General features: G+C 44.3%; 1 protein-coding gene across 1 annotated transcript in view; it reads left to right on the top strand.

Annotated features, from left to right (window-relative positions):
• Window positions 1-1,150: 1,150 nt before the first annotated feature.
• Window positions 1,151-17,626, top strand: part of ATP8A2 (ATPase phospholipid transporting 8A2) — a 653,421-nt gene continuing 636,945 nt past the window's right edge. Inside the window, exon 1 of the mRNA XM_039473330.2 lies at window positions 1,151-1,660. Within this exon, the coding sequence (XP_039329264.1) occupies window positions 1,585-1,660 (76 nt within the window). The 5' untranslated portion in view covers window positions 1,151-1,584. The remainder of the gene's footprint in view (window positions 1,661-17,626) is intronic.

The raw sequence follows: 17,626 nt of genomic DNA, 5'->3' as shown, positions 1-17,626 counted from the left end.
ACTCTTTTTGTTGCCATCTAAGTTATAGCAAAAAAAAAAAGTTTTCTATTTAACTTGAAGTTTGGGGACTGAAAAAAACACATTTTCCTTTTAAGTCCCTTTTAATTCTGGTAGGCCCTCAAGGTGTTATCACAGACAGAAAATTTACTGAACCATTAGTGACAAGTTTTTGACAAATCCAGTCCTAGGATTAACCCCAGCTTTAAGATTATCCTCAGCAGCTATGAAGAGCCACTGAGAAAACATCCCCCACTCTGAAGCTTAACTCACCAATTTAGAAAATGTTGTTTTTCTTCAACTTCCTGATAAAGATTCATTTCTTATCAGAAAATTGTTTTGAGGGCCCATGATAGATGGGTAAAGAATCCTAACTGAAGCCACATTTAATGTAAACTCTTGCCAGCCTGTAGTTTTCAAGGTAAGTTGCCTGTCCCTTCTGGATGTTTGTTCTTTAGAAAATCAGAAGCCGAGCCAGGCAGCAGGCCACACTGCTGTCTTTGCTAGCACAGATCCTTTCTGCTGAACTCTGTACTCCTTCTCAGTCCCTAAGGTTAATTTAGGTTAAAGAAAATGTAATGATCGCATCAGTAAATGCAAGGTCAGACTGTCATCTGAAGGGTTTTCTGTTTTGTTCCGTTTTTACTCGGAGGTCAGAATGTCATCAGGTACAATAAAGATTTAGCTATTTTTTTCTTCATGGGATTGTGCCCAGAAAGACCAAGAACAATCTGAACATTAAGCGATAAGAAAAAGCAAAAAATTGATCAAGTGACCTTGGACGAGTCACCTTACCTCTCGATGGTTTTGTTTTACGGAAGGTGTGCGTGTCGATGGGTGTGTGTGTGGGAGGGCGCTAAGGTTCCCTAGGGCTACCTGCAGCTTTACTATGCCTGGTTAGAATGCCAGGCAGGTTGTGGAGAGTGGGGAGCTGGAGACCCCCAACTTCTCTGAGTGCCAGGTCACACATCAGACACTTTGGAAATACCCGTTCCATGAAGACCCTACACAGATCCCACCAGGCTGGTCTCAGAAGAACAGAAACTGCGCAAAGACAGGGACATTAAGAGTCCTGGAGGACGACAGCGCCTCCACTGGCACATGACAAATGACAGGCAGGTAAATAGGGAGCAGACAGGCCGAGACTCCGAGCCCCCCAGGGGCGCCCCTCGCCGGGAAAAGCCTCCGAAAGCGCCGGCCCAATCCCCCACCCCACCAAGCCCGCCCCATCGCCTTCCCCGCCACCTGGAAGCCCCCGGTCCTGCGTAACACTGCGGATCCTCCCCAGCCTCCCGTCCGCTCCTCCTCCCGCGGGCTCCGCTCCGGGCCGGTCCCCCGCCCCCACGCCGCAGCCCGGGCCAGCGGGGCCCGCCGCGGTGGCGTTCGCGGGCGCTGCCGCATTGGCCGCTGCGGCACGGACGGCGCAGCCTCGGGCGCGGCCCGGCACAGGCGCCGGCGGTCCCGGCGAGCTCGCAGCCCGGCGAGGCGCCGGTCCACCCATGGCCCTCGGGCCGAGGCCCCTGCGCCCACTCCTGCGCGTCGCCTCCGTCGCTCGCCCGGGGCCGCCGAGCCCTCGACACGGGCGAGATGCTGAACGGCGCAGGCCTGGACAAGGCTCTTAAGATGTCCCTGCCGCGGAGGTCGAGGATCCGCTCGTCCGTGGGTGAGTTGGGAGGGGAGCGGCGGGGGAGGGTGGGCCCGGGGCGGGGGCGGCGCGGGGCGCGCCTGCGGTTATGCGACACTGCCCCGCCCGCGCCCTGCTCCCCTCCCTCGGCTCCGCTCCCTGGGCTCCTGGGCTGCAGGATCCGCCGACCTCGCTGCACCTGCGGCGCCCAAAGGCCCCAAGTCTGGGCGAGGGGAGCGGCGGGCGTCAGAGACCCCGGCCCGTGTGTGTGTGTGTGTGTGTGTGTGTGTGTGCATGCATGTGTGTCTGCGCGCGCGCGCAGGTGTGTGTGTGTGCGCGCGCCCCGTGCGCGTGCCCGTGCTCCCCTACGCACGGATGCGGCTCAGGGATGCGACCGAGGCGGCGGTGCCTGCGGTGGTGGGCACGGTTTGGCCGCGCAGAGAAGATCCAGCTTTCCCAGCCGGCTGCCGGCTCCACGGTGCTGCAGAGCTCAAAGGCAGCGGGGGAAAAGGCATCCCAAGGGGCCCTCGAGTGATTCTCACCACTTCGTGCCCCAGGTCCTCGCACGCGCACACCCGCGACGCACTGGGTCATGACCCTCCGTGCAGCCACCTGGAGACTAATACACACACACGCACACGCGCGAACACACAGAGACACATACGCGTACACAGTCACGCGTGCGCACGCACCCTGCCTGCAGGCACCTGGGCTTTGGAACTCTAAACCTAAACCTAAAGCCAAAAACCCAAATGCCACCCCCTCGGCCCCCGCCACCACTCACACTGCCAGAGGCCTGCGTTCTGTGATTATAGAGCACCTTTATAAACCGTGCTGTCGTGAGCTGGCTGCCATGTGGTCGTGACACTTGATAAGGTTACCTAGACTTTTAGCTAACGCAGGCTTGAAAGTGGAGCCTCAAAAATGATTTCGTACCGTTTCAGGACTGCGGCAAGTTTGCAGGCAGATCTTTGACATGAGGAAGGTGGAGGGTGTACAGTTTGGAGCTGGGGTCACTTGTCTTCGTGCTTTTCTATGTGTTTTGAGAAAATAGGCGCATAATAATTTAAGCGACTTTTGTATTTATGTAGTTGAGTAACCTGAGAGGGAATCAAGCTTATCAGGTAATTTAAGCCAATGTTTGTTAAACTTGAGTAAAGTCAGGGCACTTTTGCATTCGTTCTGAGGAGAATCCCAGCCTGAAGGGGTCACGGAGCTCAGGGTCTGAGCCTAAATAGCGGGGAAGAGCTGCAGCAGAGAGACTGGGAGGGCGCAGTCATACAGGCGTGGGGGTTTCCCACGGTGGAGGCAGCGCGAGGAGACCTGGAGATACCTGCTCTGACCTCTGCAGGTGGAGCCAAAGGCAGTTGCTCATGGTTTGGATGTGGGGCTTCAGTACAAGAAAAGAATCAAACGTGGCTCTAAGAATGTTGGTCTGAGACACCGGAAGAATGCACCCTTGCTGAGGTGGGGAAAGTGCAGAGGACCAGAGTTCCCTTCTGCAGAGAGGGAGGGCGTGAAGAGTTTGGTATGAAACTATAGAGCTAAGTGGAGATGACTAGTAGAGAGCAGGATTTATGAGTCTGGGGCTCTGGGGAGTGTGCAAGGCCAGACACAGAGATTCAAGAGTCGTCGGCAGGACCGGCTCCAAGAGTGTTTGCCCCGCAGCTGCAGTCTGGCTCTTAGAAGAGTCTGCACTTGCTTGGACGTTCTGCGTGGTGTTACTGTCTTGCAAGTCTTAATTTTTGAACTAGGGGCCTACATTTTCATTTTACATTGGCCTCTAAGAATTATGTGATCAGTCACAACTGTCAATGTGTACAGAAGTGGCCTAAAAAAGGAGGAGTCCTTGGATAGAGTCCTGGGCACTCTAACATCGTGAGGCCGGGGAGATGAGGGATAACAGAAACGGCCCGAGAGGATGGCCAGGGAGGTCATTCCAGGGAGGATGCTCAAAACTCAGAGAGGAGATGTTCAGGAAGGGGTGGGGTGTTCCCGTGCCCAGTGCTGCTGAGCTCAATGAAGATGAAGCTGGAGACCTGTCGTGTAAGTGGAGGTCACTGGCGATCTTGAAAAGGGCTGTTAGCATGTCATAGTGAGGAAGAATGCGTAAAAGAGCAGGTGTAAGAGAGTAACAGGACAGGAACTGGAAACAGCAAGTCTAAAAAACTCTTTTGGGTGAATATGGCAGAAAAGGGAGGGGGAGAAGCAGATTAAGTGACAGCTGGAGGAAGATGTGAGTTCAAGAGAGGTGGCTTTGTTTTGACACTGTCCTACAGTCTGACAGCATGAACATCAACTCAGGGAGCTTTTAGGGAGTAGGGGGAAGGCAGTGATCTGAGAGTAACCACGAGGAGCAGGGTCCTCCTAGCAGAAAGTTTCAGGAATAGTCCGAGGGATGGGGTGTGAGGGACCTTGCTGATGAGAGGCTGAAAGTTCCAGGAGACAGCATGGAGGCTCTGAGATGGGGTCTGTTTAGAGTGTTTGCATAATGTATGGGTAAGAAAGAGGATCTGCATAGTGTGGGCTCCTGGGGACACTGATGGTAACTGGGGCACAGGGCCTGACAATCGTGTACTCCCATGAAAATACTAAACAAAGATGCATGTTCTCAAATGAAGCCATCTACTTCTCATCTTTAAAAAATAAACTAATGATGAAAGGATTACCGATCGCAGTCAGCTTCAAGATTATATGCTGAACTGTATACTGTTTTTCGAAATGATTCTGGCATAATTTCTTGTCATATTCAATTGTACTTGGATCAGTTTTACCTTTCCCCAAATATCGACTTGGTGCCAGTGTGTCTCATTTTACCAAATGATGAAAATCCAAAGATTTGTGAGCATGGGGATCCTCTTGCCCTGGTAGAGCTTACAGTTGGCTCAGGGTGGAGCCCCTTGGAATGGAAACAAAGTCAGTGGCAAATACATATCACTGGCTTCTATGTGCCAGGCACGGTTGTAGGTGCTAGAGACAGAGCAGTGAACGCAGCAATGTGTCTCACGGAGCTTATGGTCTAGGGCCGTGATTACAAGCCACGTAGGAAGAGCTATCAACTCTCTTCTCTCACCTTGACCCAAATGAGTAAGGAAATTAAGTGCCTGCATGTGAATGTGGGTGTCTGGGGTTGTGGGAGGGGAGCAGGGGGGACACAAAGGAAGGAAGTTGCTTTCTATGGATGACGGCATCAGTGCTCTCTAGGGCAGAAGCTCTTCCCTATGTTACTGGATTTCTGGGCTTGGTGAAAGAACGGGCAGGCAGGAAATGCACGGACCAAATGCAGAACACAGAGGACTACAAACCTTCTAGAAACTGCTCCTGGAGCCCTCCTCTGAAGTCCATGCCCCGCTCACCCTGCCCTCTGCTGGTCATCAAAGGTGTTTTTTGTGTTTGTTTTCTGCTTTTGCCAGAACAACCTGTCCCAAGTTTCAAGGAGAATCAGAGCAGCTGAAAATATAAGCAGCACTAATTTGAGAATGTAAGAGCTGGAGGATATCGCAGAGATGGTGTAATCCATTCACTTGACAAATGAAAAATCAATTCAGAGAAATTCCTCACTTGCTGTGTAATTTCTGTCAGGATCAGCTAATTAGCAAGTCCAGTGTGGTTCTTACAGCCCACCTGCCTAGTTCAATATCAGATCTAAGTAGAACAGAATACATTCATTGATTCTATATTGTTTTCTCTTCCTTGATAGGAAATAAAGACAATAATCTAATTTCTCCTGCTTCCATTTCTTGTATCACCCTGTAAGTGTTCAGTAAATACAGTTTTACTCAACTCTATCATGGGCAACTTTTGGACTTGGTCTAAGGGTCTAGATTCTGTTTGGAAGTTTCTTAAGGGCAGTACATGTAGGGGTTAAAACCCCAGACTTTAATGAGAATTGAATTCAGGTTTTAAAACTGTCATTTCAGGCTGGGTGCGGTGGCTCATGCCTGTAATCCCAGCATTTTGGGAGGCCGAGGTGGGCGGATCACCTGAGGTCAGAAGTTCGAGACCAACCTGGCCAACATGGTGAAACCCTGTCTCTAAAAAAACAAAAAAACAAAAAACTGTCATTTCTACCTATACGACATTCAAAAGGTTCATTTACTTATGTTATAAATAACAGAGTAAAAATTTAAATAATTTTTAACTTCTGTTAAAAATAAAAATAAAAATTTTTAACTTCTGTTAAAAATAAGAGTTTGTACTTCATGGGTGGCGTATGTGCATAAAAGTGCATGCATTAATTGACATACGAAAGATCATATTGACAACATGTCAGATCTCTCCCATGCTGCCCATCGTCATCTAAGGCAAAGTCCTCCATCTAGTTATTTATCCCATGGAATAGAAAAATTGGCAAAAACTTTCATTATTATTTTCCCCTCTAAATCTAACTGGGAGAGAGCATTGTCATCACAGGAGAATGTAAGTGTTCTTTTGCTGTCATTATCCTGTGTCAATGGTTACAGGAATAAGCGCCTACCCACCAGGAGCTCTGATTCTGGATAGAGCGTTCATGCTCTAGTGGCTCTGAAGGTCATCACCTTCTGTTGAAAGGAGTCTTGCCTGCAAGGCTGTCTTCTACCCCACAGGTGGCCAATACGCACCTCTGCGGACGGCTTCCATTGTTCGATAATTGATTTTACATTTACAACGGATGCATTATCTTAAACCCTCCTCGGACTGAGGTGACAGCTAGACAAATGGAGTATTTTACAGTTATTTTCTAAAACGTTTTTAAGCATTTATGAGAGGAAGTATATACGGTGCCTCTAGAGAAGGGTCTCTATTCTTCCTCCTTGGATTTTTACATTTACTAAATATAACTTCTTCTGGTCAATACCACACTGGATACAAGATGTTATTTACATCCACTTAGGCTGGGAAAAGTGCTCAGCACAAATGTTAACAACCATTAAGAAAGACTAAAAATGAAAGTGATCTCACCTCCATGCCCTGGGAGTTTCTCCCCATCATCATCAAGGGCAAACACAGAAACAGGACCTACTACTCCAGAACAGGAGCAAGGAGTGGGGACCTGTCACACCCCAGCAGCTGCCTGGGTCTGCCTGCCCAGATGTGTCGTAAAAGTACATGGATGGACTGGGCATGGTGGCTCATACTTGCCATCCCAGCACTTTGGGAGGCCGAGACGGGTGGATCATTTGAGGTCAGGAGTTCAAGATCAGCCTGGCCAACATGGTGAAACCCTGTCTCTCCTAAACTGCAAAAATTAACCAGGTGGTAGTGATGCAGTCCTAGCTACTCGGGAGGCTGAAGCAGGAGGATCACTTGAGCCTGTGAGGCAGAGGTTGCGGTGAGCCAAGATTGCACCAGTGCACTCCAGTCTGGGTGACAGAGTGAGACCCTGTCTCAAACAAAACAAAACTAACAAAACAAAACAACAGTAATGAATTGCCAAGCCTGGTGGCTCATGCATGTAATTTCAGCACTTTGGGAGGCTTGGGTGAGGGGTTCACTTTAGGTCAAGAGTTTGAGACCAGCCTGTACAACATAGTGAGACCCCATCGCTACAAAAAATTTATAAATAGCCAGGCATTGTGGCACATGCCTGTAGTCCCTGCTACTTGAGAGGCTGAGGCAGGAGGATCACTTAAGCCTAGGAGTTTGAGGCTGCAATGAGCTATTGCATGACTGCATTCCAGCCTGGACAGCAGAGCGAGACCCTTTCTCTAAAGAAAAAAAGAAGAGCACAGGAATGATGCTGGTTACTCCCCAGCTGTGATGGGGGAGGGCTCACTGGGTCCAATATTACCGTAGGTACCTGTGTGCGTGTTTATGTGCGGACATCACTTGCTCTGATGGTGCATCTCTTCTCTCCCTCCCTGCCCCTGTAAAATTTATTGTCTAATATTTCATCATATTTCATCCTAAAAAGTGATCTAATCCGGATTAATTCTGTTTTTTTTTCCAGATTTTTCATTTTTGTTTTGTAATCATTTGTTTACAAGTACTGGCCATTTTGCTTTCCATCACAATCATTCCAAGCTGAGTGTAGAAAAAGCTGCATTCAGGAATATGGTAAAAGGTTACAGGAAGATTTCTGCCATTTTGGTTGGATTGTTTCAGGTTGCCTGAATTTTTAATACTCCTTTCTTGTCACAGAGAAGAGAAGCTTGTTGTTTTCTGGTTTTCACTGGAGTTCTCACTTTAGAGTTGGTTAGTATGGGTTTCTGCCTTCCAAGCTGCTAACGTGTTTTTTTCTTTTCTGCATCTGTTCCATATACAGGGCGAATAGCTACAGGGTTCCAAAACTGTAGTTTGGAGCTCCTTCGCGTATTCCCAGTTAGCCAGCATAACTGACAGCACTTGGCTGTCTCTGTCCCTGCCCTCCTAGCTGGGAAGGGACTCTCGCTCTGCCCACCTGATACTGTGCCACTGACGACAGGGAGTGCTGTTGGGAAGACAGCAAAGGTAGTGAGTCTGGTGGTGTGAGAATAAAGACAATAAAGGTAATTACTAATACGCCTTTAGTGTTTTTCATACACTTATCTTACTGATCCTCACACCATCCCTCTGAGAAATACATTATTCCTGCCTTCCATTTAAAAATTCTATATACATATTTGCATACTTTTCTAAGAAAAAGCAGGAGAGAATAAATACTCCAGACAGGAGAAATGTCTTTTTCTTTCCTCCTCTTTCACAGAGAATGTTAAGGCAGGCTCGTTAATTCTGATTCAGGGGTTTTGCATTCAGAAGTAAGTGTTCTCGTCTTGTGTAATCTTTTGCCAAATCATCAGCAATGTACATTTCACACGTTGCAGGGAAGCATCTGAGTGTTCCTTCTCCCTTTTCTATCTCTAGAGATACCATGTAAGCCATACGCAGCACTGAGGATCCCAGGATTACTGTAAATATTTTAAGCACATTACGGAGACTGATTATATGGGAAACTAGGGTAAGCAAACTACTTCATGGAGTGAGTGAGTACTTTTCTATGCTGACATTTGGAATCTCATTCCAGATATTCAGTTCAAAGACAGTTGCTTTTTTCACGGTCATGATATGTTAATATCAGGGAGCAGTTCATTCATATTCAAAGGCGAGAACAGTGGCCTGGCTGATGATGCATTCAGTTAGTGCACCATGGGATCAGGCCACTTATCAGTTATTTTTAGCCACATAATGATTATCCTTATTTAAGTGTCTTCCATTTTCTTTTTGTTGTCTTTATTCTAATGCATTGAGGAAATGTAACTTTGGTTTTAAAATGGCAGAATTTTTGTTTTTAAACCCTCAAAGCAGTGGTTACGGTGTATGTAGCAAACAAACTAAGTGGTCTTCCGTCCTCTGAGATCTCAGGAGACTCAGTGGAACGGGCCCTGCTAAACGTGTAATATAGTGTGCCGTTTCTGATTCATTTCCTGCCCCAACATGCCACGGCCCCAAATTACTCCGCTGTCCATTTGTGCTGGAGGGAATAATAGAAATAAAGTCTTTTTGGGTCTCACTCTATTTTCCTGTTGCACCTTCCTGAAGCTTGGAAATACATTTATTTCAACTTGATTGAACTCTTCTGCTGTCTGCTTTTTTGGTGTTTGAGTTTGGGAAAATTTTCTTTTTCTTTTTTTGAGACAGAATGTTGCTCTGTTGCCCAGGCTGGAGTCAAGCGATTCTTCTGCCTTAGCCTCCTGAGTAGCTGGGATTACAGGCACGTGCCACCACACCCAGCTAATTTTGTGTGTGTGTTTTTAGTAAAGACAGGGTTTCATCATGTTGGTCAGGCTGGTCTTGAACGCCTGACCTCATGATCCACCTGCCTCGGCCTTCCAAAGTGTTGGGATTACAGGCATGAGCCACTGCGCCCGGCTGGGCAAATTTTCTAGAAAGGAAGACATCAGTGTGAGAAGGCAACTGAGAAGGGTCCTTGGGTAAGAATAAACTGGGCTGGATGCAAATACAGGGATGAGTGAAGATTGTAAATGAATTGCACAGTTAGGGCTTTCATACTCCAGGTGCAAAAGAATGAGGCCTGAACCTGTGCTGCATCAGAGAAACGTGCAAGTGATGATGACAAACAGCTGGGTTGCAATCAAGCCATACAACTGGAAACCAGGGAGATGAGCGATGAGGGAGGAGCTTTCCCTGGTCTTGGGCAAGTAGAATTGTTGAGCGTGTACTTGCTTGTCTAACATTTGTCCTTTAGAGAGCAGAGATAACTTTGTACAGAGTAGGCAATACTTTGTAGAGTAAGCTTATTAAAGTTGAAGGTGACTCTACAGGTCTATGCCATGTAGCAGAGTGGCCACCAGCTGCAGGTGGCTAAAGAAATGGTGAGTCACAGTTGAGCTGGGCTGTCATGGGAAAATACGCACTGGATTTCCGAGACTTAGTACGAAACAGGAAAGTAAAACAGTCCGTTCGTAATGTTTTCTGCTTATTATATATCGAAATAATGTTTTGGATATGTGAGGTTAAATATATTATTCAAATTATTTTATGTATTCCTTTTTACTTTTTTAGTGCAGTTGCTAGAAAGTTTAAAATTGTATATGTGGTCTGCATTATATTTCTATTGGTGAACACTATTATAAATCACCTAGTCCAGATATTTTAATTGATTACTTATGGAATTGCAGACTTTCAGAAATAAAATGATCTGACACTCAAGGTCCTCATTGCTACGTAGGAAAACCAAGGCCATGAAAGTCGAAGTTCCAGGGACTTGTCTGATCTTCCAAGTATAGTACCAGAGTGAAAGAACTAAAGCCATGTCTTTAGATTCCCTGAGTATTTAAAATGTTTTTTTCTTCCCTGCCCCCTCCCTCCAGCATTTTTTGCAGGGTTATTTATCTTTCCTTGAGTGAAAATCTCCCTCGGGCACACTCTAAGATATCCACCTAAGTTAATTTTGAAAATGAACTGGGGTCATGGCACTAGGAAATAATATTACACTTCTCTGAACCTAATCTCTAATAGAATCTAGTTGCTTGAGTCTTTTAGTGATGTCTGATATTATCAGTCATTATTTATGGAGAGAATCTTCAACACATTCACGATTTACGATTAATCTCACTTTCGACTGCATGACAAATCTTAATGCCCTACCCAACAACCTTCTTTAGGACCAGTGGGCATCTCAGCAGCAATTTTTTTCTTCTCAGAGAACTCTGAGACCAGTCATTGATTGGAGTTGAGTACTTTTTAAAGTAATACATTTAAAAATGTTTTTCTGTTAGTGCACATTTTCTCCCTAATATATTACTTTCTCAAATAAGTCTGTCAGAAAAATGGAGGAAGTAAATACAAAAGAGAAAGCGTCTGAATAGATGGTGTTCAAACACCGTTAGGTTGTGAGTGGCTCTGAGTCCTGCTAAGTAGACAAAGGTAGATTTTATTACCAGGAGATGCTGCTGGACTTTTAAAATTGTTCAAGACTTTGAGTTTTTAGGAATTTTGTTTAAACCATATTGATGAAATTATGCGCTGTGATAATAAACACAGTGATGGCAATCAAGATAATACCATGTGATGATTAGTAGTCTGATAACTTGTATCAGTGTGTGGTTACTTTGATTTCACTCATAATTTGTGTGTCCATGTAATGAGAGCTGTGTTGTCTGCAGTCTGTGATATTTTTCAGTGGAGATCTTGGCCTTATGAGCATGAGTATAGAGTACGGCTGTAGAGCCCCAGGGTAGGAGAGCTAGTCCAGAGCTCTGAGACCATCTGCCAGGCTCTTTTGAGCAGGATGATATATTGACGAGATATTACAGAGCAATGTTGGCAGTGCTGTGCAGAGGAAGTGGAGATGCTCTCTGTGTTAACACTGTGATGTCTGTGTTAACACTGTGAATTCAGCACCATAGTGTCACACCATGATATCACACTGTATCACACCGTGACAAAATATAATGACATGTATCCCCCAGTGTAGTATCATACTGAAGAGTTTCACTGCCCTAAAAATCCCCAGTGCTCCACCTGTTTATCCCATCCTTCCTCTCTAACCTCTGGCAACCACTGATCTTTTTACTGTCTCCATCGTTACCGTTTTGCTCTTTACACAGTGTCACATAGTTAGCATCATACAGTATGCAGCCTTTTCAGATTGGCTTCTTTTACTTAGCAATGTGCAGTTAATGTTCCCCCATGTCATTTCGTGGCTTGATAGCTCATTTCTTTTTATCCTTGAAGAATACTCCGTTGCCTAGATGTACTGCAGTTTATTTATCAATTCACCTACTGAAGAACATCTTGGGTGCTTTCACCTTTTTTGAAATTATAAATAAAGCTGCTATAAACACTCCTGTGCAGGTTTTCATGTGGGCATACATTTTCAAGTCTTTTGGAAAAATGCCAAAGAGTGTGATTGCTGGCTCATATGTTAGGAGTATGTTTAGTTTGGGAAGAAACTGCCAGATTGTCTTCCAAAGTGGCTGTAGCATTTTGCATCCCCACCAGCAATAAATGAGGGTTCCTGTGGCTCCATATCCTCACCAGCATTTGGTGCTTTCAATGTTTTGAATTTTAGCCATTCGATAGATGTGTAGTGGTATCTCATTGCTTTTTAAATGTGTAATTCTCTCATGACGTATGACGTGGAGCGTCTTTCCATATTTAATTGCCATCTGTATCTCTTCTTTGGTGAAATGTCTGTTCAGATCTTTGGTCCATTTTTTAATTGGGTCGTTTTCCTGTTTTTGAGTTTGAAGAGTTCTTTGCATATTTTGGATGCCAACTCTTTAAAAAAAGATCAGAGATAATGTTTTCCAAATATCTTCTCCCAGTCGCTTGTCTTTCATTCTCTTAACAGTGCCTTGCAGGGCTGAAGTTAAATTTTAGCAAAATCCAACTTATCAAAGTGTTCTTTCATGAATTATACTTCTGGTGTTTCAAGTTTGTTTTCTTTTAAATATATTTTTCCTTAGCTTTTTGAAATTATACATTTAAATTTATTCTTTGAGAGGGTGTACTTAAATTATAAATATAGTATTTACTTACTTTGTCCCTAACAATGGCTAGAGTTACTTACTGTGTGTGTGTGTGTGTGTGTGTGTGTGTGTGTGTGTATATATATATATATATATATATATGTGGAGTTACTGTTACTTAGTGTATATATATACACTAAGTAACTCCAGCCATTGTTAGGGTAAATATTTACTTACTTTGTCCCTAATATATTTACTTACTTTGTCCCTAACAATGGCTGGAGTTACTTAGTATATACATATACACACACACACATACACACACACACACATACATATATATATATATATATATATACACATATTAAGTAACTCCAGCCATTGTTAGGGACAAAGTAAGTAAATATATATATATATATATATATATATATATATATATATATATACTTTTAAAATATACTTTATATATTTATATATATATCTACTTTTATATATGTCTATACACACACACACACACACACACACACACATATATATATACTTTTCCTCTCCATAGTGCCCTTCTCTAAACAAAAAGAAGGCAAAAACCTTGGCGCAGTTTTTCTCCCTTCCCCCGACTCTCTCCTACTTTCTTCCTGGTCATAGTCACCTGAGTTGGTTTCAGAGAGTAATTATTTTTCCCCGGGTAACAGGTATGTGTGATTTTCTTTACTCAGCTGTGCTTTCTTGGGTTTCACTCCTATTGCTGGGGTAGATATCTGGAGATTTTTTTTTTTAATTTAAAAATTGTTTTAAGATGGAGTCTTGCTCTGTCACCCAGGCTGGAGGGCAATGGCACAATCTCAGCTCACTGCAACCTTTGCCTCCCAGGTTCAAGTGATTCTCCTACCTCAGCCTCCTGCGTAGCTGGGATTACAGGTGCCCACCACCATGCCTGGCTAACTTTTGTACTTTTTAGGAGAGACAGGGTTTCATCATGTTGGCCAGGCTGGTCTCAAACTCCTGACCTCAAGTGATCCACCGCCTTGGCCTCCCAAAGTGCTGGGATTACAGGTGTAATCCACCATCCCTGTAATTCCTGCATCCCTGTAATTCAGCTGTTCCTGAGAAAGAAAACCAGTTTTCTTTGTGATGATGGTGCTTTGTTAAACTTAGAGGAAGTCAGTTATTATGTAGGGTCCTATTAACCAACCTCCCAGCCCCTACCCTGGGCACTGATAGGAATGTTGAGGCAGGCTGAGATGGTCCCATTCAAACCTGCACTTCAGCAAAACTATGCGAAGCCTAAACATTAATAGGGATGGATAGTTCTTCCCTTGGAATCCAAATTGCCATTTCCTCTTCTAAGAATGAAGGCTATGACCCCCACATTAATTCCAGATTCTGAAACAATTATTGGTGGCATTTTTTCTCTGCCTTGATTTCCGTACAGTACACATCTTCTGGGGACCTCTTGTCAGTGGAGCCTGTCAATACAGGATTCTTTGTGCTCAACTACTTACTGAAAAACACAAGATTCAATCACTTCTCTCTGGACCTTTCTGAAGATAATTTTCCCACTTCTTCAGCCTTCTTGATACAGAACTGGCTCGTTCCATGCTTGGGACAAAGGCAGTGAATAACTGAGAAACATTGCCAAGGTGGTTCTGCCTGGAAAACAATCAAGGATTTCCAGGGCAGCGGTGAGCAGCCACAAGCCTCAAACTGCATGTTTTAGCAGGAGTTTACATAGCGCAATGAGTCTGAGCTGCAGGGTCTAAATGGACCTGTCTTTTCCACACTCGAAACATTTCTTTCTGTTTGTGTGTTTGTACTCATTTGTCTCTAAGCACTTGCTTCTGCCTCTGTGGGTCATTCTGAGGTGGACTGAGTCCTAGTTACATCCTAGGTTATTGTAGCACATCCTAACTACTTCAGATGTTGGGCTGAGCTCTTGGCAGGGCTCACCTGCTAGAGCCGGGGATTAATGGCAGTCTGCTTCGATTGTTAAGATGTGCACAGTTTCACTGCCTCAGCAACCTCAGCGGTCCCTAAAATGGGCATAAACAACAACCCATTTACCAACCTACTTCAAGGTGCACCTAGAGAAATAGGAGAACAGTTGGAGTAACTGAAACATTATTTAGAGCTGAAATTTTCTAAAACTTGAATACTTTTATAATTTTCAGAGTTTTCGATAGGGCTTTAAACTTAAAAGTTTGAAGATAGGTGTTTTGTTCTTTAATCTGTAAATGTTTCTGTTTATTGATTAAAATCTCTTTACTAGACCAGGTGAGGTGGCTCACTCCTGTAATTCCTGCACTTTGGGAGGCTGAGGCAGGTGAATCACCTGAGGTTCAGCTCATTTTTTTGCTTTTTAAAAAGTCAAGGTTATTAAGGTACATTTACACACAGTACAATATGCCCTTTGGAGGGGTATGGTATACACAGTGTGTGGGTGTATAGTATGGCTTGATGACTTTGACAAATCACAGCTGCGTACAGCCCCTGTCAGCCACGGATCTGATTTCTGTCTCTATAGTTTGGTGTTTTCCAGAATGTCATACAAATGGAATGATGCCATGTGCAGTCTTTTTGTCTGCCTTCTTTCACTTACATACTGCTTTTAAGATGCATCCAGTCAGGCGCGGTGGCTCACGCCTGTAATCCCAGCACTTTGGGAGGCTGAGACAGGTGGATCACGAGCTCAGAAGTTCAAGACCACCCTGGCCAAGATGGTGAAACCCCATCTCTATTTAAAAAAAAAAAAAGGTGCATCCATGTTGTCACAAGTCTCAGTGGTTTCATTCCTTAGGATTCCTGAGTCGTGTTCTATTATTGTAGGGACGTACTGCAGTTTGTTCATTAGTTCCCTGCTTCTTTGAGCTAAGTTTCAAAGGACAGTAGATTTAAATGATCAGGAGAAAGGGGAAATGGGCTCATTGGAGGTAAAGTAGCCTAGGCGGAACAGAATGAGTCACTGAGATGTATCCTGCTTCTGGGCAGAATCAGTAAATCAGAGAAGACTTCCGGATATGAGGCTTCATCTGTATTTTTATTACCAATGAATCCAGCTCAAGTCTCATCTCCTCCTTCATACTCCAACCTGCAGTCATTTTTCCCTTCTCTGAATTTCTGTTTATCGATACATTCTTCACCCATCTGTTCATCTATCCATCCATCCATCATTGATCCACCCATTCTTCCATCATCTATTTATTTTATTTATTCTTCATTTAACGGCCTTTGTTTCAGGTCTCCAAGGTGCCAGGCACTGACTCATGAACAGTTTAAACGAGTTAAAAATCGTAATCTCTGCCCCCAGGAAGTTCTTAGGAACTGGAGGAACAGCAGGAAAGGTGAAGCTAATAATGGTTACCGTATAGTGCTTTACATCATTGTTTTACTCTCTGTGTGTGTCCTTGGGGGCAGGAAGCTCACCTTGCCATTTACTTCAGTGCCTTGAATATCTAAGAGTTCAACATGTACAAAAAATAGCCAAAGCTGGAGCCCTGTAGCTTACTTTTGGCCTTTGGAAAAGAAAGAAACTTGCGTGGATGGATGCTGACGTGCTTGCCCTTACAGGAGGCCAAATGGAAACCGTTCCCAAGGAAAGCCACAGTGGGGACCCTTAACAGGCTGTCTTAAGCGGATAGAGGGTTCAGGGAAAATCACAGCATACAACAGTTACATTTTCCTCATCGAGAATATGCAGTTGAAAAGATGGTTTGGAAAATGCCAACAGGCATCGATCACACTGTATGATATATAAATGCATGAATATAAAAGTAAAACCATCAAATTCCCTTGCAGAGGTGGATGGGCAAAGGCAGCCTGTTTGTCGCTGGGTCTACCTGAATAGTGCTGAGCTGGTGCAGTGTGAGAGTGCAGTGAGCTTAGCCCACACTGGTCAGCAGAAGCTCTCACAGGCCGACCTCACACACAGCAATGGGTAGTGAGCACTGCTCCCCAAATGACTGACACACTAGTCAGAAAGACATTCTGTTTCTTTGGTGCATGCTGTGCCTTTCCTTTGCACATCAGCACATGTCTGTGAAAATAAGAAATTTAAAATCTAAACTGTTGAAACTTTAAACCATTTTGAGCCTTAAGGGAATGTGATTTTGGGACCTGAGCCGTGTGATAGGCAGTTGTAAGCTAGGAGCCCTAACCTTAGTTTACCTGATTATAGACTGGCCTTCTTCCTTACCTACATTGTTTTTAAAACGTAAATGATTGAAGGGCCCCAGGGAAGACCTCCTCCCTCTCCACTGTCTATCTTCCTTATAAAATTAACTTCCTTCTTTGTTCTGTCACACAGAGTATCACACTAAGATGAAATGTTAAATATATTCTTTTAAATTAGAAAGGAAATAAAAAGCTTTTGAGAAAAGAAAACAAACTGTAACTAATTAAATTGTTGCAACTCATAAACTAGCCTTTTATAGAAAATGTTGTAATCCTGCTAAATTTATTCGTTTTCTTCTTATATATACAAGACCTTAACTTTGAACGTCAGAGCGCTGATCCCATTTCTCTGGAGCATGTTTCTAGGATGCCAACTTTTTGCTTGAGTAAACTTTTAAATACTGGATTCTAAGCTGGGTGTGGTGGCTTATACCTGTAGTTCCAATGACTTGGGAGGCTGAGGCAGGAGGATTGCTTCAGGAGTTTGAGACCAGACAGTGAAACCTGATCTCTACCCCCCCCCCAAAAAAAAAACAAAAACCCAAAACCCAAAAATGAACTGAATTCTGATTCTTTTGATTATTTCAGTTAGATATGTTCCTCCAAACCCAAGTGTCCCCTCTTCTCTGGGACCCTTCATGGCTGATCAAGATTGATAAGCTTTTCTTTCCTTGAGCCATAGTGACACTTTATCTGTACCATTTTTTAGATCATGGATACTTCTTTTTAACCTTCTCAAAACTATTTATATACTTTTTTTTTTCTTTGAGACAGAGTCTTGGTCTGTCACCCACGTTGGAGCAAAGTGGCATGATCATAGCTCAGTAAAGTTCAAGCAATCCTGTTGGCTCAGCCTCCTGACTATCTGGGGCTACAGGCATGTGCCACCATGCTTGGCTAATTATCTTTAATTTTTTGTAAAGCTGGGATCTCACTATGTTGCCCA

The sequence above is a fragment of the Saimiri boliviensis genome, chromosome 16, assembly GCF_048565385.1.
Source record: "Saimiri boliviensis isolate mSaiBol1 chromosome 16, mSaiBol1.pri, whole genome shotgun sequence".
In the NCBI taxonomy this organism is placed as follows: Eukaryota; Metazoa; Chordata; class Mammalia; order Primates; family Cebidae; genus Saimiri; species Saimiri boliviensis.
This window is presented reverse-complemented; position numbering and strand designations above follow the sequence as displayed.